This window comes from Eptesicus fuscus, chromosome 10 (assembly GCF_027574615.1).
Source record: "Eptesicus fuscus isolate TK198812 chromosome 10, DD_ASM_mEF_20220401, whole genome shotgun sequence".
Lineage (NCBI taxonomy): Eukaryota > Metazoa > Chordata > Mammalia > Chiroptera > Vespertilionidae > Eptesicus > Eptesicus fuscus.
The window spans coordinates 25,987,221-26,009,158 of NC_072482.1; the positions used below are offsets into that span (position 1 = coordinate 25,987,221).

Sequence of the window (21,938 nt, forward strand, 5' to 3'; positions counted from 1 at the left end):
GGCATAACATGTGCTTATAGCATTTTGTTAAATGCAACATCTATTTCTTTATTTCTAAGACTGAAAATACTCTGTAATAATGATTTCATAAATAAAAGTTTCCTATCTAAGTTGTAGTCAGTGGATTCCACTGAAATAAAAAAGGTAAATACCAAATGGGGTCACATTTAAGTACCGGCCTCCTTTTACTGTATTTGCAGAAGTCTAAATGTACTAATATCAGCCCATAATACTTTGTAGTCCCTTCATGTAGATGGCGGCAAAGCTGGCATAATAAATCAATAGAACAAATTGTCAGACCAGTAATGTGGCTTCTGTTGTTCTGCTTCTCATTAAAGGCAGTAACAATTGGAGAAAAGCTATTACTGCATTCAGAATTCTTAATGAGGTTTGCTACCAATTAGTTTGTTGCTCAAGTACATGCTTTGACATTTGGTTAGCTAGAAACTTGGGCAACTTTTCATGCAAAAGATATTACTACACATAAGCCTGAAGTACTTAGCTGTTCTAAAATCTGATCCAGTTGATAGAATCAGTACTTGCAAAATACCTTAAGAAAACATTGACCTTCAAACACCTGCCTTCGTCTGAGTCGACACTGAATCAATAAAGAAACTTAAAGCCAATGCTTTATTGATATCTGAATTAATATGGTTTGCAAAATTTTTTATTATGCTTTGCAAACTAACGTCAGGTTAAGCTATTGTGCCTGAAAAATGTCAGCCTCAAAACATTGTCTGAGAAATGTGATGGAGCTTCTTTGACACATTCTCATCAAGACCCTACTCTGGGATCCTCTTCTTTTCAATTACATCAAGGCTATGAATAAATATTGCAGCATTCTTTATACTGCAACTAGGATTTTTAGCTGTATAAATCATGGAGGAAATGCTAGTGCATCAGTCATTGGGTATTTTTAGTTTTACCATTATAAAGAAAGATTTGTAATGCAAAGAAACTTTTGTAAAATATCACAGGAGAAAAATAAATAGCTTGTGGCATAGGATATCAAGAAAACTCATGTTAAAAAAATACTAATACTCATATACATACGATATTTTGGGTAGGTTATTAAGTGGAAACTGTTTCTTAGAAGTTTAAAAAGAACAAAGATGTGGCAAAAGTACTGAATGAGCAACAAAAACCGAAGACATTTAGAGTTTCTGAGAATGAAATACAATAAGCTACCTCTTGCATATCAGAATAAAGTGATGCAGTGTGATCTAAGGAGTTGTGCATAAAGGTCCTTTGAGGGTTCAGAGGGAAGGGCATCGAGAGCCAACATGTGTCCTGATACTTCAGCTTCAATATCATTTGCTCAATCTGGTTCTTCTCTATGTGGGTGACATTTATTCCTAGCCTTCAATCCATTTAACATTTTTCTCATTGCCTTTTATATTTCTATCAGTTCAGCTACCTAAATGTCACAAAACTCCAACTTGCACTCCTTTGAGGTTTATATTCAGCACATGATCAAATCTGAAGTTTATTCGTGTACAACATTTTCTTATTCCAGGTCCAAAACCATTGCATTAATAGCCTTCTAGCTTAAAATGCCTTATCAATGTCCACCTTACCAATAAAAAGATGAAATATAAAACAAATCACTACTTTGGAAAAAAGAATCAATACACATATAATGTGGTAAAATATCCAAGGGAGCAAATATAAAAATATTAATATACTATCACTTGAGAGTTGAGATATGTTCATTTACATGTTTTTCTTTTATACCTACTCTTGGCCTTAGCATATTTTCACATTTTTATACCTTTATTCTTATACCGTTTTTACATGTATGTTATTTTTACCATATTTTAAGTTAGTTGAAGTTATCCAGTTTGATTTTGAGAACCCCTTAAAATTTAACATGGTTTGCAATCAATAGAATTTATGTCCCCAATTTGAAATTTTGAGCCTACCATCATATATATGTAAATGTATTTGGATGATTTCTGTTTCAAATAAAATTTAATGGAAAAGGAAATGAGAGGATTAAAAATTGCAAGGCCTTAATTGGCATAGAGGAGGAAACAAAAGATGATCCAACAATATAGAAGGTTAGGTTTAATTAAGGTAATGAGTCTGATACTACTCAGATGAAACACTTACTCTTGCTATGTGACAATATTTTCTTGTAGTTATTCTTGCTATTATATTATTAAAGCCCACTGACCACAATAAACCAAACTATAGTTAAATAAAATTGGGGTTTATTAGCTTGCTTTAGCAAGGAAGACCACATAACTAGGTAGACCCTTGAACTAGCAAGGATTAGCCAGAATTTGTAAAGTAAGGAATTGCTGGGACCACATCAGCCTGGGAGGTGTACTGTTAGCTGTAGTTTTTAGATCTGATAGGTCTGAATGAACCTATATTAAAAGAGCTTGAGCTTAGATAGTTTGTCTTTCATGTCATCATTTGGTACCATTTATCTGTTATGCAAATCACAGTATAATCTTTCAAGGTGTGGTTTCTATTTGAATTCTCAGTCCTCTGCTCATCACTTAGCCATTAGCAGAACTGCTTATACTTATTAACATCAATGTACTCAAATCCCATAAGGGTTAAATGAAATGAACTCATGTTATAAAATTAACTAGTCAGGAACTAATTATAACAAAGAAAGATTTCTTTCCTCCTTATTGGCATTCCAATGCATAGAAGTGGTGCTATTATACACACATGGCACCATCCCTCCATTATCGGTTCCTGTTTTTCTTCACCTCCCACTGCTGCCCAGAATTTGCTGAGCCACTCTCTCGACTTTATATCAGTAACAAAGGGTCCAGTCTGGGTTTAGTCTGGTTGAACTCCAACAAGATTAATGAAAGAAAGCACTGAATTTATTATTCCTTTATGGAGATCTGGATGAAAATTTATACTAGCTGACCTTCAAGTTCCATTCAAATGCGTTTCTATGATTCTTTGAATCCTGTGACAAAAATATGGCAAATGGATTCTTCAAGGCAAAATAGTTGTTTACTAACTCAACAAAAATCACAACTTTGAGCTGCCATTGCTTTCTATAACAATATAATGCAACAATTCATCATGACTGAAATTGAAATAAATAACTATAATCCAGTGCATGGGCTAAAGTAAATAAGCACTATAAAAAATGTACATATGATGCTAATATAGTTTAGCCAGACCAAAAATTTGAATTATAAGGGTTTATTTGAGTTGTATAGACTATGGTGGGAAGCAAGTGTAACTTGATGAAGGTAATAATGTCTATCCCTCTAAATGTCAATATTTGCCCATAGGTAGCTAAATATATACTTTAACTTGTAGTTTTACCAAAGATTATGAGTTCTTGCTGATCTATTCATATGTTTATGATGGTTTGGACTCTTTCTGCATTTGCAAGTGGTTGGCTGGGATTATCCCTAGGGTCATGGCCATGGACATGAATGACAGTAGCTGGTCCCCAGGGTGTTCAATCGCATGGTCATTAGACCATTATTGGAAGACCAGTATGGACTCGGTCTCTATGAATACTTTTACCACTGAAGTATTATTGAGGAAGGACATTTTATTTCCTCTGGTTTTTAATGAAAAAATATATAATTAATTTTTTTTCAACCAAATAGATGAGTTCTGGACTCTACTTTAACTTTTGGGGCCTTTTTTATCCTTGGCTATGTTACAAAAAATTTAGGCTTTGTATAATTTGTCCCTGCACATCCACCATAAAACCCTATGTTGATAATAACCAGTGCACCAAAAAACCCCTATGAAATGTATTTCTTAATTTGTTCTACTAGAATATTTGTTAATATGAAAACAAAATCAATTAAAAAAACTCAGATTTTATTATAGGAAGGTTTTTGTCAACCATGTTCTTTAATTAAACAGAGGTCTCATAATGTCAAAACTTCCTTAGTGAACCAAATCAAACCTTCATTCCCCCACCCCACCAAATCTCAGATGATGGAGTAATGCATCTCTCAGACTTCTTTTTACTTGTCAAAAGAAACAAACAAAAAAGTATATAGTTACATATAAAACTTTTGATTTAGAAAAAACGTCCACAAAACAGTTATGGTTTAAATATTTCCTTAAAAGATATGTTGAAATTCTCATCCCTGAAAACTATACATTTTATCTTATGTGGAAATAGGGTTTTTGCAGGTATAATCAAGGCTATATGAAGTCATTAAGATAGGCACTAATCTAATATGGCTGATGCCCTTATATGAAAAGAAAACTCCATGTAGAGACAGAAACATACAGGGAGAATTACATATGTCCACAGAGATTGAAGTGATGCAACCATAAGCCAAGGAACACCAACATTTGACAGCTATCTCCCAAAGCTAGGGAGAAGCAAAGGGGGATTCTACCCACTTTCTCAGAGGGAGCATAGTCCTTTTGAGCTCTTGATTTCAGACTTCTAGCCTCCAGAATTATATTTTTCTTAAGCCATCCAGTTTGTGGTACTTTGTTACCACAAACCTAAGTTACCATAGAAAACTAATATAACAGTGTTATCTATTTTTACAATCAACTTTGCCAAAGAAAAATGAGCCGACTCTTAAAAAATAAATCAATTAAAATATGGAATGCCATGGTCTTATCTAAGGAAGCAACATTAACTCACCATATTCATATGATGTGTGACATTGACAATGTTCCCACACAAATTTTCTTTATACTAATATTTTCATGTGAAAAAATAATCTTTTCAATCTATGGGAGTTATATTGATTTAAGCCATATATTTTCTACAATTGATAGCACAGCTAGAAGTTAGTAGATTTCAGTTTTGGTGCCCCTATTTAAGAAAATTTACCTGCTGATATTTCTGTCATGGTTTCCAGACACGAGTAACATGGCGGAGGCTGCTGAATCACTAAGTGGAGGCACAGAGTTATGAAATCAGTATTGATTCCCGTGAAAATATTCAGCTTTTCTGAAAAATTTTCCCAAACATAATCTGATTTCTCTAGTTTCTCTACAAGGAATGTAAAGGCTGCCCTCTAAATGATGACTCTTATTGCAAAGTGATGATGATGTTTCTTGAGAATTACATTTAACAGTAAGGAAAACCAGCATTATTAATAATGGTGAAGTTTTTTTTAAAAGCCCTTCTGTCAGAAAATGTGATGAAAATCACTGCTTTATTATATGCCTTTACCCACGTAGAATTCCAAAACTATCTCAATACACATTAGCTTTCTTTGTTTAGTCCTCCATTTGGCATTATGGTGTCAAATCATCACATTAAATGCATTACTGTCCCATAGTAGAATGGGAATTATTGAAAATGCTAAGCACTATATTAAAAAAACCTCACAGTATGCTAAATATTCACTGGTGTATAAACTTTTTTTTTTTGCTATAGAAAAAATCTAAACACATTTTCCAAAAGAAAAATAAAATACATTAGGCTTGAAGAAGAAAATGCTGTGTTTTAGATAGTCTATTTACTAATTATACTTGGTTTGGGGGAAATTTCAATTCATAAAACATCTTTCTATTTTTACCAGCTACTGTGGCTTTCAATATTTATTAGTTATTAGCCATATTAGTACCAAGTCAAAGCTGCGGTTTTGTACACAACGCCCTAAAAGCTCACCCTACTAACCTTTACACAGACTTACAAGTCACTGGTGCATAATAAGTATAGCCTTCACTTAATGAAGCTAGGTCTTTATATTTTTAACACTCATTTGGAAAACCAATTAACTCTGGCTCTATTGAACAAATTGAACAGGAAATAAATCAAGTGCTAAAACATTGGTGATGAGCCAGATTTTCTGTAATTAGGGTGTTGATATGCCCAAGGCTGTCTATGTGGAGTTCTATAGTTTGATTGACAACTTTCACAGATTAAAGGCATTACATTTTTTTTTTTTAATACACTGCTCCTATCCTTCAACACCCATAGATTGAATCACAGGGAAAATTCCTAAAAATGCCTCAAACTTACAATAGGAATTTCACTTACTATTTCATATTTATCTTGCCAAGATAATATCTACTGCAGTAAATAAGATGTGATTCTATTGTTCTTCACACCAGTTCCAATTCAGAAAGGATAATTTTGCTCCCTCGTTAAAAAAAAAAAAAAAAAGATCTTCCCTTTGTTAAAATCAGAATTATTAGGCAGGGGAAGCACAATGAAGTGAAAGAAAGGGAAAGCAGACAACAGAAGGATGATGGAAAGAAGGGAGTTAGGGACACTTAAGAGGCTTCTGAAGGTTGTTATAACAGTACACGATGATGAGAAGAAGGAGTGACTAAGAAGTGAAGTGGAAGCTCCAATAGTGGGAAATTGGAAATGTGAACTCAACTGCCACTGAGAGATAGAGGAACTAGTATCCAGGAGAGAGCCCTGCTCTAGGGATAGGTGTGTTTGGTTTGGGCTAGAGTGAATTCATGTGGTTTATCAGGGTCTAGATGAAATACACTTCAAGATTATGTACCTTACTTTGCTGTTATTTCATGTTCACCAGGCAATTTTTACACTGGACAATGGAAATGACACGAAGGTCATTGGAAATGTGTGCCTCCCTTTGTAAATTGCTAAAGTGACACTTATATTGTACTCATCTATCTCTTCTGAGTTTTGTTAAAGAAAACCATTCCTTCTGAACCTGCTAAGTCTAGAAGAATAGTAAGACTGGGTTTCCAAATCCACAAAGGGAACAAAATAAGCATAAAAGATTGTAACATCCAGCCTGTCTCCCTCTAATAAATGTTTTGGTTTCTTTTAGCAAATAGTTTAGTATAATGTCCTGTAGTCTGATTAATAGCTCAAAGAAAATACACATCCTACCTAATAAAAGAGTAATATGCAAATTGACCACACCTTTGCTACGCCCAAGCCATGCCCACCAGCCAATCAGGGCGAGTATGCAAATCAACCCAACCAAGATGGTGGTTGATTTGCATACATAGGCGCCATGAGTGGACCCTCTGCAATGGATCGCAGGGAGCTGGGTCCGCTCTGGCACCAGGCCGAAAGCCTCAGCCTAAGGCTTTCAGCCTGGTGCACTAGCGGACACCCTGCGATCGATCGCAGGAAGCTGGGTGTCCGCTCCGGCACCAGGCCAAAAGCTTCGGCTTTCGGCCTGGTGCTGGAGCAGACCCCCTGCAATCAATTGCAGGGAGCTGGGGGTATGCTTTCGGCCTGGGCAGGAGCGGACCCCCTGCGATTGATTGTAGGAAGCTGGGTTTCCGCTCCTGCCCAAGAGGCTTTCGGTCTGGGCAGGCCTGGGAAGGGGCTGAGCCAGTGATCAGAGGGAGCTGGAGAGGCCTGCCCAGGCCTAAAGCTTTGGCCAGAGGCTTTAGGCCTGGGCAGGGCCCAGCCCTTGATTGGTGTGAACTATAGAGGAAATACCTTTTCTGACTGCACATTGGCTAAGCTTCCTGTATGCCACTGGTAATATTCTTAGTAACTTGGGTAATAAGAATCCAAAAAGGTGATCTAGGGTTTTTCCACCACACTCCTGGAGAAAAAAATGAAGGTCTGCTGCTGGAGGGCTAAGAAATGTCATATCCTGCCCTAGCTGGTTTGACTCAGTGGATAATGCCTCAGCCTGCAGACAGCAGGGTCTGGGTTCGATTCTGATCAAGGGCATGTACCTAGGTTGCAGGCTCCTTCCTGGCCAGGGCCCAGATCAGGGCTCATGCAGGAGGCAACCAATCAAAGTGTTCCTCTCACTTTGATGTTTCTCTCTGTCTTTCCCTTTCTCTTCCACATTCTCTAAAAGTCAATGGAAACATATCCTCAGGTGAGGATAAAAAATAAATAAAGGAATGCATATCCTATGAAAGACACATCTTGAAAATGCCTAAAGAAAGTTGTCATTTTTTTCTTGGTGAAGGGACTGGAGTCCGTGTTGATGAAAACACTTTGGTGGCTGTGGTGACTGGCAGTGGCTGCAGTAGTGGGGTGATGGGGCTGGTGCCTTCCCCTTATCAGCCCGGTTGCCTCCCACAAAGGGAGGCCAGACTGCAGCTTCCCCGTGGGGCGTGGGCCTAAGCCGTTAGTAGGACATGCCCTGAGGGCTCCCAGTATGTGAGAGGGGGCAGGTTGGGCTGAGGGACTCCCGGCACCCAGTGCACAAATTTCGTGCACCGGACCCCTAGTCTTTATATATGTTACTATGAATTGCTTTACTGAACCCCAAGAGGTTTGGGAAAATCTATAATAGCCTCAATAGCAAATTTAGTACATAATTGAATTGACTACTTCCTCTAAATGTCCCTCTTCTCAATTTTTCTCAGTATTTTTCCTTTTAAAAATTTTATAATATTTTGACATTTGGAAAACCTTTATCTCTTTTGTAAAGCAGGCAGTTTTTGATTTATCAATATTTATAAAATCCTAATATGCAAATAGATTGAATGTCGGAACAACCGAACAACTGGTCACTATGATGTGCACTGACCACTAGGGGATGCACGCGGACCATGGCGGGTGTCAGCTGCAGCGGGATGGTAGAGCAGGTGAGCAGGGGTGCCAGACCAAGGCAGGGCACTGGTTGCTGTCATCAGGCAAGCCTCTGGTGGTTACTGGAAATTCTTTACTCCTGCACACCCACTGCCAGTGCTGGAGATGCCACTCGTACCCACTGCTGGGACCCGGTGCCAGTCCCAATTGCTCGGTGCCATCGGCAGGTGTGAGTGGTGGCTACTGACCCTGGTCACCCCTCAGGGCTTCTTCACCTCCCCCTGCTCCTGAGGGGCGATCTGGGATGGCAGCCGCCTCTTGGCAGCCCTGCTCGCACCCACTGCTGGAACTGGAGCCACTGCTTGGACCCACTGCCAGTGTTGGTCCCACTCGCACCTGCTGCAGGAACACGGTGCCGGTCCTGATCACTCAGCGCCATCAGCGGGTGTGAGCGGTGACTGTGGCCCCGATCGCCCCTGAGGGCTTCTTCATCTCCCCCTGCTCCTGAGGGGCTATCGGGGCAGAAGCTGCTGCTCACACCTACTGACAGCACCGGTCCCACTTGCACCCACTGGGGATACAGGCCCCAATGGCTCTATGCTGTCAGTGGGTGCGAGTGGGGCCGGTGCCATCAGCACATGGAAGCGGTGGCAGTGGGAGCAGGGCTGCTGGCAGACAGGGTACCGGGGGCTGTGGTGGGAGGGGCCAGGCATGGGCACAGAGGATGGGCTGAGACCCGCCCCTGTGCCCACCGCAGCCCCGTGGCCCACAGTTCCTTTCAAGGTGCACGAATTTGTGCACTGGGCCCCTTGTAAAATATAAAATAATGATTTCATCTATACAAATGAGCTTAGGGTAATGAATGTGATCAATGAGTCCAAAAGAAGGCATAAGTAATAATAGACTGAGGGCAGAGATTTTTCCCATCTACTTTTAATGGATAATTTAAATAAAAACTTTTTATATTAATTTCTATAAAATATTATCAAATATAATGTAACTTAAGGGAATTAAACAAAATTCTGGAGCTCACTTTGTTCCTACTGTGATTTTCTCCACCGCCTCTCCTTCTAGGAAGATATACAAAATTCTGGGTTTGATGTATCTCTTCTTTGTCAATATTTTTATGCATGGTACATAGATATCTATAAATAATATCAACATTGTGTTTTCAACATTTTGTTTCTTGTTTTATTGATTAGTAACTGAGGGCATTGCTTTCCCTGAGATTAAATTATATCTACAAACATTCTTCTTTATTCCAATAGGACTTTACTAGTAAGCTTGATTCCTGTATATAGGTACTTTTCAATAGTAGGAAAAGCAAGTTTCAGTACTCTAGCACTTAGGTGAAAAAATACAGTAAGTAAATAAGTGCAACGTGACAATTGTTGAAGTTAGAATATAGGAAAGTAAAAAGCAAGCTGAGGAGAGATATCTCTGAGAAGCAAACTTTAAACTAAAACCAACTGATAAGGAGGAGACAATGTGGGTAAGATCCAGGATAAGCAGATGAGCAGTTCTGGTAAAGGAAGCATCAGGCACCAAAAAAAACAAACAAACAAACACACAAACAAAAAAAAAACAGGAACAAATGGGAGCTTTTAAACAAACACTCTCTTAAGTATATTCTATTTTATTTATTTTCAGGTGCGGTACAGAAACGTTCTTTAGCTTGCCCAAGCTAGAAAGTGGTAAAACCTAGATGCAAGCCTAGATAATCTGTCTCCAGAAACTTGCTCTCAACACCTACAGCTAATTGGCTGAACAAGCAAGAACTCAATGAAGATGTGCAAGGTAAGGGAGCAAGGCCTTGGTTTCCTGTGATAAGAGATTGCATTTTGTTGTTGGTTTTGTCTAATTGCCATCAAAAGATTTTGAAGAGTTGTGAGCAGTTGAGTGATACCTAATTTATATTTAAGAAGGATGATTCCCACTGGGAAAGCATGGATAATTGTTAGAGGTTAGGAGTGAAAGCCATTTAAGACTTCCATGGAATTCTAGGCAAAAGATGATGATGGCTCAGATCAGACCACACTTAGCCTGGCCAGTGTGGCTCAGATGTTGAGCATTGACTTATGAACCAGGAAGTCACAATTGGGCTTCCTGATCAGGTCACATGCCCAGACTGCAGGCTCCATCCCCAGTGTGGGGCATGCAGGAGGCAGCCGATCAATGCTTCTCTCTCATCACTGATATTTCTCTCTCTCTCTCCCTCTCCCTTACTCTCTGAAATCAATAAAAATATATTTAAAAAAAATACATTTTGTTTTGATAAAGCATGTGAGTTCAGTATTTTGCAATATATTATTGCTATTTTTTTAAAGTTCTAATTAAAAGAAAAAAGCCTTTCTAGATGTAGAATTGAGTAGAACTTATTTGATGGCTACAGATCACAGTCCAATACCTCAAGCAAGCAAACTCAGGAACAAACTATCTTTTCCAGAAAGTATCCCTAACATGGGTTAATTCTCTCAGTGTGTGATACACATGATAAGCAAACTAGTGTCATGATTCTATTCATCAATGGGGTAATTGTGTTAAAATGATTTTACATTATTCATTTCCTATCAGGAAATATCTGTGAATAGTTACTTCCTCGTAGCATAATTTGCCTCCTAAATACTTATGTGCATTTTTAATGACTTTGTGTTGGAAGTAAAGGTTGCTCAAATTTACAGTTTTCAAAATGTGTGGCTACTATAAAATCTGGAAGTTATAAAATTAAAACTTAGAATATAGGGGCCAGTAAAACATGTGCATGGGTCTTTTAATAAAGAAATAATGCCTGAAGCAACATGCTCCAAAATAGCAGATCTCTATTCCAAGGTAAATCATGTAGAAATGGTTACTATCAATCCTTTCTTAATTTAGTCATAAGAAAAAACATTTATTTTTATCTTCAGAGTTTTCTCTGAAGACAGTTTTCTTTTAATTCTTTTTTTAAAATATTTTTTTAATTGATTTTAGAGAGAGAGGAAGGGAAAAGGATAGAGAGATAGGAACATCGATGAGAGAGAGAGACATTGAGCTGCTGCCTCCTGCTTGCCCCCTACTGCAGATCCAGCCTGCAACCTGGGCATGTTCCCTGACCAGGAATCCAACTGTGGATGATGCTCAACCACTGAGCAACATTGGCACTGAAGACTTTTTTTTCCTCTTATTTTAATAATATAAAAGATGCATGGCTTTCAAAGTTCAAAAAGTATTTTAAAAGGATCAAGTACCTAGGTTTATAGCCAAAAAGCTCTGAATCTTGCTCCTATTTTTATGTATCTTGTCTAGTCAACATCTAATCATACAGTTGATGTATCATAGAATTGTACATTTGAAACCTATATAATTTTCATAACTAATGTCACCCCAGTAAACTTAACAAACAAAAAAAAACAATTCATAAAACAAACAACAAAAAAGAAAATATTGGACTCTTCTTTGTATTAGAGTCTGACCACAGGAATACATGCATTTTAGAACCTCCACTTTCAACTATATCAGGAAAATTAAGTACCCTGAAAATCCATACAACACACATGCCTAGGAAGAAGGCTGTAGGTTTTAATAATAAGACATTCACATTATTTGTTTCAGGTGATACTATGATGTGGTCCAAATTCAGTTGTTGGATTGTCTACAAATGACTGATTATGTAACATTGCCAGACCTATACTGGAAACCTAAATTCCTAAAAACACAATTTACTACATATTTTTAAATTAGAGTAATACATTAACCATAGTCACATCATTCAAATGACTAATTGTCCACTTTGCTAATATTAAAACTGGGCAGATTTATTGTGTTAGGTGGTTTTAAATCTATAATTTCACAGTTCTGATCTGGGAAATTTTCATAAATATTTTTATTACAAATTTAATTTGGTATTCACTTTAATATTCATTTTATTTTAGTTGAAATTAAGGGATACATTATTTCATTAGCCAAAAGCATGTGGAAAAGGATATAATTTAGGTTGTGAAATGGAATTCATTTATGTTAAAAGGGTATTTTTATAAAATGTCATTGAGGTCTTTAAAAATTGTATTTGTCAAAGAATTCTCATGTGACAATATATACTTTCTTTTTTATGAAAGAAAATGAATCAGCTTAAAATAGTGTTTCCATATTGGGAAACTCATTCTGGGTCCTTGGGATTGATGATATACCTGCTGGATTTGTTCGCATTAATAGCTGCCATAATTCTGCATCAGATCACACTTAACGTTTGCAATGAACTTCTACATCTCCATTTCTGGCAAAGAGAACCCCAATCTGTGTGTACTTACACCACAATGATCTTAAACGGTTTTCTTAGTAGGTTTGACAGTGAGTAGAGGATGCGTCTTCTCTAAAGGTCTTATAACAAGTTCATAGAGTTGAGAGGATTGTGAAAATTTATGGGCAAACAATCACCATCTCTAATCCATTGACAGGGTCACTGTTTAACATTTGTACTGGGGATTTGGTTCTGTAACAAGTCCCCATAAAAGAGGTGGCACGTTGTAGCCGCTAAGAGTACAGAAGTAGAGCCCCAGAGCCCGGGAAAGATGGTGGCTCCAGCATCCATTTATTGTCTGGGTGAACCAGATCAAGAGACTTCACTTCTTTGGGTCCTGGTGTCCTCAGATACTGAATGAGGATGATGAGAAAAGTGTCTGCTTCACATCACTGTAAATGGTTTATATTAATACGTCAGTCTGTATAAAAAATTTTAACGCAGCTCCAAGCCACATAATAAGCACTATAAAATTTATTGTAAATAATATTTTAAAGACGCAGTGCTAGATTAGGTTGTCACCACTAAAAACATTTCTCTCCCTTCCAAAAATAGGAGACAGGATATCCTTTACCAGAGAAAACAATGTAAAAAGACAGAAGAAAGAAAGAAGCCCCATCCCCAAATATATTCTGCTTATTTTCCAAAATGTTCCTTATTTTCGGACCTTGGCCCTGATCTTCATGTAAAGAATTGTGGCATTTTAGGGAGGTTTCTGAGGGTTAATTCCTGTTTGCCTTCCTATTTCTATTATTTTGCCTGATCCACTATGCGCTGTGCCCCAGGAGGCTGACCTCCATAGGCTGTGTCACTTAGGTTCTCTTGCCACCTGGCATTCTCTTGGTTAGGCCAAGGGGAGGCACTAGCACAAATTCAAAGTACAGAAGAGAAAGAGATAAGGATGTTCCTCCCAAAAGCACCATCTCCAAAGGCCATCACATTGGGGGTTAGGGCTTCAACATATGAAGTTCGAGGGAGGCACAGCTGATATAAAACAGAGATATTGCATAAATTAATGCTCCCTGTTTTGGAGGGTAACTGTGAGGACCTCACACTGAGACGTCATTATTCTGGGATATTTCTGATGTAGGAAGGAAGAACCTGGGAGATGTTTGCGATGCTCCAGAACTCTCTGTCCTTTACCAGAGCCTCTGGATTGTCTATATCCTTCACGCTGGGTAGAAACCCTGATCAGTGGATCTGATTTAACAATCTGGTCCTGGATCTAGTGAGGATGCATGCACAAATAAGCACACACACAACATCTAATTACAAATTTTAATAAAGGCTATAAAGGGAAACTTTGAGGTATGTTGAGAGAGGATAAAGAGAGGACAAATATAGATTTGGGTGTGAACTAAGGTTTCTCTGCTGAGGTGACTTCAGGATTAAGACCTGAATGTTAGGTTCAGATGAGCAAAGAGGGTTACAGGCTGGGGGAGGAGTGGGGGATTATTATATCTTATTCTTTCTATTTGTACGTTTAATTATCAGTTTTCTTTCATTTCCTTATTAACCTAGCATTTGACAAAACATCAAGAGCTCATCTTATGTGATGATTAAGTCACTAAAAAGTGTGATTACTACTTCAAGTCTTAGCTCAAAGTTTCTTTCTTCTGTGTCTGTGTCCCCCAAGTGGCTAGGAGGTAGCCATTTCCACATTTCAGTACATCCCTCTAGTCCACTCTGCCCCTTGCCCCTTTGATGTGCCTGTGTTACAGCTCTTATCCCAGTGATCCTCCTCGCCTACCTAGAGACCCTTGATATCAGAGGCCATTTTTTTAATGTATATTTGTACATTTTTACTATCTTTCATTTGTTTCATATAATTTTATTTACATTGGTATATTTTATATACCTGGCTCATAGGTGATGCTTCACAAATGTTTGCTGAATAAATGAATGTACCTTAGGTTGTAAGTGTTGAAAGCACTTACATTCATTAGTATTCAATTAGGGTAGAGTTTTTAATTTATCCTGGAAAACATTAACTGCAAGTAAAATGCTTGTTGAAAATTTTATTTAGTCTTTGAATCCAGAGAGCTCTATAGGGCTATTCTCTAGTCACTTTAATTTGGTAAATCTGTTAATATAACACTGATTGTGTGTGTGTGTGTGTGTGTGCGTGCGTGTGCGTGCAGCTGAAATTATGTGTGTGTGTGTGTATTGAGGATTTTAAGTAGTTCTATTTTTCATTGACTTAACTTTGAAAACTAAGTCAAACAAGAAACAGAAACCCAAGAAGCTTAGAAATCAAAAGGATCTAATAAAAGAAAACAAAGTAATTCTATAATGATATTTATTAAAACTATTTATCTACAGGTCTATTAAGCACTGTGGAAAACAAAGTTACGTAATTACATCAGATGTTAAGGCCAGAAGTAAAGTAGAATGGTCCCCATAAACTCATGTACCAAGTCATTTTCATATGAGTCCATAGCAATGCATCAATGTAAACCTGGAGTCATGGGCGATATTCAATATTTAATGCAGTAAAAATGGTCAGGGCAAACACGGACCCAGAGTCTGGGACGTTACGGAGAGTCTGTCCAGAACATGAGGTCCTGTGACTGGATAAACTGCACTAGAAGGCAACGTGGAGATTAGGAACCAAAATATCAAAATCTGCTTTTATCTCTTATTTCCTATGCCCACTCATAAGTGTGGGCATAGGAAATAAGAAAAATTGAAAGGGAATTTCTTCTAATTCCTACTGAAGTTGACTTCTACTCTGAATCTTCTCTGCAATAAGTTGAAAAAATAGACAAGTTCACGCTACATATAGATAACATCTTGAGAAGCTTGAAGGCAAAGTGGTAATTGCAATGTGAAACCACACTTTTCATGTCCTCTCTAATTAAATTTTTGAAGCAGATAAAACAAGAAGCTCCAGGGTATATTAATGAGGGTGCAGCCAATTCTTAGGGCAAAGGAATGTGGGTTCACCCTTAGCCTAGTCAAGTTCTGAGTGGTTAGTTTCTGTCTTTCCTGTTTAGGACCAGTCCTGAATGAAGTACGAGTGATATACTGAGAGCTATAAGTTCAAGAGATGTTTTTCTCTAGCACATGTTCTCAAATCTGTCCTACCCCAGGCTTTCCTCCAGCTGCAGGCAGGTACCCAGGACCCAGGCTTCCCCCACAGCCCCAGCTTTGTCTGGAAGGACATCCAGTCTAATTAGCATGTTATGCTTTTATTATTGTAGATGGTGGTTTTAAGGTAAGTTATTATTTTATATACTCAAAAGGAAATGCTCCTAGCTAAATGCTTGACTCTAAGCAATACCTCTTTTTTAGAGATGTTAAAATGTGAAAAATATACACCTGAGTATTTTAGAAAAGTTGTAGTTAGATCAGATACTTTTTTTTCTTTACATACTTAAAAATGCATTGAACATAATAATAAGTCAGAGGCTCAATGATTTCCTTCTTTTCAAAGTTGGTAAGTCTGTTAATTAGCATTAAGGCTCCTTAAGCCTTTATAAAACATGCTCAGTAATTTCTATACCAAAGGAATTCTTAGCCTTAAAGGATATTTGGCAATACATTTTTGCTGTTTTGACTCTGGAGGATTATTGAATAGCTGGCTTATTATCAATATCTTAGTAAAGTGATATACCTACTTATACTTAACTAATCACTAATTGCAAAATTCCTGAAGGCCACAAAAGGAAAAGTGTGTGTGTGTGTGTGTGTGTGTGTGTGTGTGTTGTACACATTAGGGTTTATAATGTATCCTTACTTTTAATTTGTAAAACATATGTTTCAATCATGTACTGTGTCTAAAGAGACATTTTGATGATATCCTGATATACTAGTAAATACTTATAACATTATTTTGAATTCCAAGCAACTGATTAATACAAGAACCTTATTATATAATTTAATTAAAATTTGTGAGCTTCCTGTATTTTCATGAATGTGATTAATATGTTCAGTTTACATTAAACATACAACAATGGTCAATAGGTTTGGCTATAATTTCTTAAGCATCTTCTTAAAACTTATAGTGGTACTATATTAACAAAATAATCCCTTATTGACAAAGAAATGAAATTATCTAGCTATTTAAAATATGCCAATATAGAATAAATTAAGTAAAAATTTTCCATAACAATTTCCAAGAGCAATTTTAACCATAATAAACTGTAAACATACTCTAAGCATAATTAGGGGTATTAAGTCATTGTATGAAGTAAAGGTATCTGTACACTAATAGGGAAGTATTAATTATTCTAAATAATTTCTAAATATTTTAAGGAACAACTACTTCATTCAGGGCTAGTTTTAGGAATGAGGCCACTTAAATCATGATTTGGAGTGTGGCTTGCATATATTCTTATTTAAAAATCTCTTCCCTCTTGTCTTTTGTGTGTCTCAAACCCTCAAATAGCTTTAAAAGTATTAAAATATGATAAAGTAAATAAAGGCTGCCATTTAACATCAGAAAGCTGAATTCAGCTGCCATTTCTGCCTTGAGAAAACCCTAATTTTATTTTCCTCAACCCAGATTATTAGAATACTTATCTCAAAGGATTTCTGGTTGGAGCACAGGGGAAAATGTTTGTAAAAGCCTATTCTAAACTGTGAAGTGTCATGTTCAGCACTTTTTTTAGGGATTAAGGACCATTGATTGATAGCTCAAGTCCTTAACAGTGGTCCAAATGGAGAAAGATAAATGACTGATTGAATGCCAGTCATGATCTGGCTGCTACTGACCCATGTGTATTTTGAACTTAAGAGACCTGTGAGATGGGTGTCTCAAAGCCTTTTGTGTTTAAATGAGGCTTGTATGATTGAATCTTAACTTTTTTGGTTTTAAGTCTAAAGCAAAGAATATAATTCCTAAATGCTTTTGAAGATAAGATTTAGGTTCCATTTCTTTATCTTTAAAAGGGTAATTGTTTTTTTTAATTGAGTTTATTGGGGTGACATTGGTTTGCAAAACCATACAGGTTTCAACAAACCATCATCTGCACACTGCATCACGGGCCCACTGCCCAAGCAAAGTCTCTTTTCGTCCCCAGTTCCCCTTTGCCAAAATGGTAAATTAAAATTATTAGTATTTCCGAAACCGGTTTGGCTCAGTGGATAGAGCGTCGGCCTGCGGACTCCAGGGTCCCAGGTTCGATTCCGGAGGGGGCATGTGCCTTGGTTGCGGGCACATCCCCAGTAGGGGGTGTGCAGGAGGCAGCTGATTGATGTTTCTCTCTCGTTGATGTTTCTAGCTCTCTATCCCTCTCTCTTCCTCTCTGTAAAAAATCAATAAAATATTTAAAAAAATAAATAAATAAAATAAAATTATTAGTATTTTAAAATTAGAAAATAGTAAGTTGAAATTATATTTTATAAACATCTCAATAGATTATAAATATCTAGGTCAGGCATATGTAGTTTACACTGATTCTCAAATATACACACTAATTACAATTTTATAAATTCTTTTTTATTGCAACTTTCCTATAAAGCATCTTCTTTTTTTTTAATATTTCAAGGGATTTACCAGCATAGATGTTCAAAGGACAAAATGGGCAGGGTGTTTACATTAGATATCTTGTTATATCTATAAAATTACAGTTTGTGGAGCTATTATTGACATTGGTATGAATGATGCCTGTAGCACAGAGTAATGGCAATTTGTTAGCAATGCTTTTTGGCCTGAGTGACATTTTTCACATTACCTACATTCTTTGTCCTGGAGTCTTTTCAAAGCACTTGCTGTTGATTAAATTTTAGGCCCAGCAATTGCTAACATCTCCAAAATGTAATATTTTTGAAATAGCTTTGAAAGTGCTATTTCATTCACACATTCTGGAAGAGATTCTTTTCCTATATAATACCATATGTTCAGCTTCTATCAGATATTCCCAATTCAAAAAAAAACCTTCTGTTTTACGATGCATCACATCAATCAACATGGTGTTTATTTGGAAGACATTTGGTCATGAGCTAGAACATTCCTTCCAGATACAAATTAAATGAAACCCCAGCATACACTTCTCCTTCATTCATCATTTTCAGGTAGTTGGATGAGACAGGCTTTAATGACTTGAAAAGCTTTTCCAGGGGAAAGAAAGTTCCAGACATTTTGGTGTGAAAAATACTATGATTCTGATACTGCTATAATTGTCATATTAATAACAGGAAAGGAGTAAAGGGAAGGCCAATCACACCTGGGAGCAGAGATCATTGGCCAGAATGGGAGTAGCCACTGCAATCCACGAAAATTGGGAATATGTAATCACCTAAACAAAGGAACTTGCTCTCTTGGCTTTCTCTTGTGGCACTTGGCTCATGGGGCTCTCTCATTCCTGCTTCCTTGCATTTGCCTGTGTTTCTTCCACAGCCACGTGACCCTGCAGACCCCACATGCAATGGACTGGTGGACTGCAGTGGGAAACACAGATTAAGCTAGTCTGATGGTGAGTTGGACTGTGCCAACGTGGAATGGAAACTCTGGACCCTGGCTCTGATTTTAGCCCTGGTAAAGCCAAAGCTACACTTCTTCTGTGGTGGACTGAGGGAGAGGGGACCTTGGAAACTCACGGATTTCATTCCACACGAATAAAAATCACTAGTTCTCCTCTGAGAGCCTCAGAAAATTCTTTTTCTGGGCATGTCACAAGAAGTCCACTCCCACGAGCAACAGGGTGGGAACGAGGACCTCTCCCCATCTGTAACAGTTACACTGAATTTGTTCCCAGTTTCTCGCCAACAAAATATATTTCTGGGACTTTTTGAAAACAAAACAAAACAAACAAACAAAACAAAAAAACAATAGAAAGACCATAATATCCCTGAGCAAATCTCAATTTCTTTAAAATTTGAAAAAGGCTATTTCCCTCCCTTTATCCCTTCCTTCCTCTCTCCGTTTTTCTCTCCCACCTCCCTTTCCTCTACCCTTCATTTAAACCTTTTTTTCAAATAACTGTTCGAGTGTTTCTAAATAACAAGACTTTGACTCTCCACATGGACATAAGACAAAAATAGACAAGCATCTGATACATACTGGCGACTTGATCTGTATCTGTTGGTAAATTTTCTGAACAGTTTCCATGCAAACAAGATTTCACCTATACTACCATTAACCTTAGGAGTACTTTTGTTTTTATTTAACCATTCATATTATTTCTGTATATATTAGTAAACAGAATAGCTTTAAGAAAAGAAATACTCTTAAGGTAGAGTTACTCAAACAGAACTATTTTGTGTGGCTAAATATACTTTCCTTATTTTTGGAACCCAAATTCTGTTTTCATTATTGTTATTTAAAAATAAAAATATGCATTTAAACAGCATATGAAATTTAAGATACAATGAACTACATAATGAAGTAAACATGCAAATGTAATCACTTAGCATCATAAAACTAATTAACAGCAGAGAGGATGTATGTTTTCACCTTTGGTAGTTCTGATTCCATTTTAATTTTCTCTATTATAATTGCAACCAAAATATTCTCAAAAGTTAATTCCTTTTGGTTTAAGGGCATCTATTGTATTTGCCTTTTCAATGTTTGTTACTCTAGAAGTAAATGCAAATATGTCACTGCATCAGCATCCTTATCAGATGAAAATCATATGGTAGAGACTAGGTTGCCTACTCATAATGTTAGTAGTTTACCATTCATTCTTCTCTTTAGGAAAGGTATATTGAAAATAAGTCCAACCCTAGTTGAATAGTGAATAGAGTGTCCTGTGGCTCAGTGAATAGAGTGTCGTGTTGCTCATGGACTGGAAGGGTCATGGGATCAATTCTGGTCAAGGGCAGGTACCTTGGTTGCAGGCTTGATCCTGGCCTTGGTCAGGGCATAGGTGGAAGGCAACCAATTGATGTGTCTCTCTCACATTGATATTTCTGTCCCTCCCCTTCCCTTCCACTCTCACTAAAAATCAATGGAAAAATATTCTTGGATGAGGATAAATAAATAAAAGAATAAATCTGGTTGATTAAATATTAATGCATAGGCATCTTTTTTTTGTAAAAAAAGATAATTTAATAGAAAAATTGTAATTCTATTTTATGTTTACTTATAAATTTGAATCATATTTACTTATTACAAGGTTTATTGAAACTGGTATTACACATTTTTAAAATAATAAATATGTGATTTGTTAATAGAGAATTTAAATATTATTAAATTCATTTTTTCCTTCCTTTTTCCCCTATCTATGATCTCCCTCTTTCTTTCTGTCTTCTTCCTTGCTGTCAAGCATGAAGTATCCATAATGAGCAAAGCAAAGGGATGCATAGTATACTCCTCAGGGTCTGGAACTGGAATTCTTTTTTTTTCTTTTTTTTTTTTTTCAAGAATGACACTTGGTGATCACAGATTTTACTCTCATCAGATTTTTTAAAACTTGCCAAGTTGATTAGAAGAGTGAGAAAAGCTTAAGATTCATCATTTGAATTTTGGAGCTCTTAAGTCTGAAGAGATACATCCAAAATCTACAGTTGACATTTTGACTAATGCAGATGGAGATGACAACTTCAGACTGATCAGTGGCAGAGGGTTCATTAAAAACTGTTATTGTTGTAATTAGCTATCTAATATTAATAAAAGGAAGAGTAAGATATTGTTGAGCATATTCAGCTAGAAGCAAAAGTGGGTTTGCTTCACCAGGAAACTACAACCTCATACAGCATTGTTCCTCTGAGGGAATTAGTATCCCTTTCTTTGCCCATCCAGTACTGACTGTTGGGGGGAGAAGAGGGAGATACTCATGTGTGCAATAGAAGTTGGGGTGGCGCACAGGAGGTGCTTGCCTGTCAGAAGCAGGCTAAATCTTGCAAATAAATTGGTTAGTTTGAAGAAGCGCCTGGTTAAAATCCCCAGGAAAAGAATTCCCTCTCGTGTTTGCTCTCTTGCTCTTGCTCTCTCTTGCTTCCTATTCCATACTTACCTGTGCACTCGCCTATTCTCTCTCCATAGCCATGTGTCCTTAGGCAGCTGCATGGCCCATGGTCCTACAAACCCCACACACAATGGGCTGCAGCTGGGAGCACAGCTAAGCTAGAAGGATGCTGAACCGGACTGGACTTTAATATGGAGCAGAAACTATGGGCAGTTGCCTTTGCTGAAGACAAGGTTGGACTTCTTCCATGGCAATTTGGACAGAAATGGGACCTTAGAGGGGAACCCCCTTAATTTTACATCATCAATATAGCTTTCCACAAAATTCCACCCTCCATGGGGGCCTCAGGAAATTCATTTCCTTGTGGCAGCAAGAACTCCAGTTCCTCCAATAACAATGCCAA

General features: G+C 37.2%; 1 protein-coding gene across 2 annotated transcripts in view; it reads right to left on the bottom strand.

The window, feature by feature from the left end:
• The window catches only part of KHDRBS2 (KH RNA binding domain containing, signal transduction associated 2), a 523,179-nt gene that overhangs the window by 109,823 nt on the left and 391,418 nt on the right, over nucleotides 1–21,938 (bottom strand). Inside the window, exon 7 of one of the 2 annotated variants that reach the window (XM_054722535.1) lies at nucleotides 598–628. The exons of the other annotated variant lie outside the window; for it this stretch is intronic. Coding sequence (XP_054578510.1) covers nucleotides 598–628 — 31 coding nt within the window. The remainder of the gene's footprint in view (nucleotides 1–597; nucleotides 629–21,938) is intronic. 2 annotated transcript variants of the gene reach the window in all.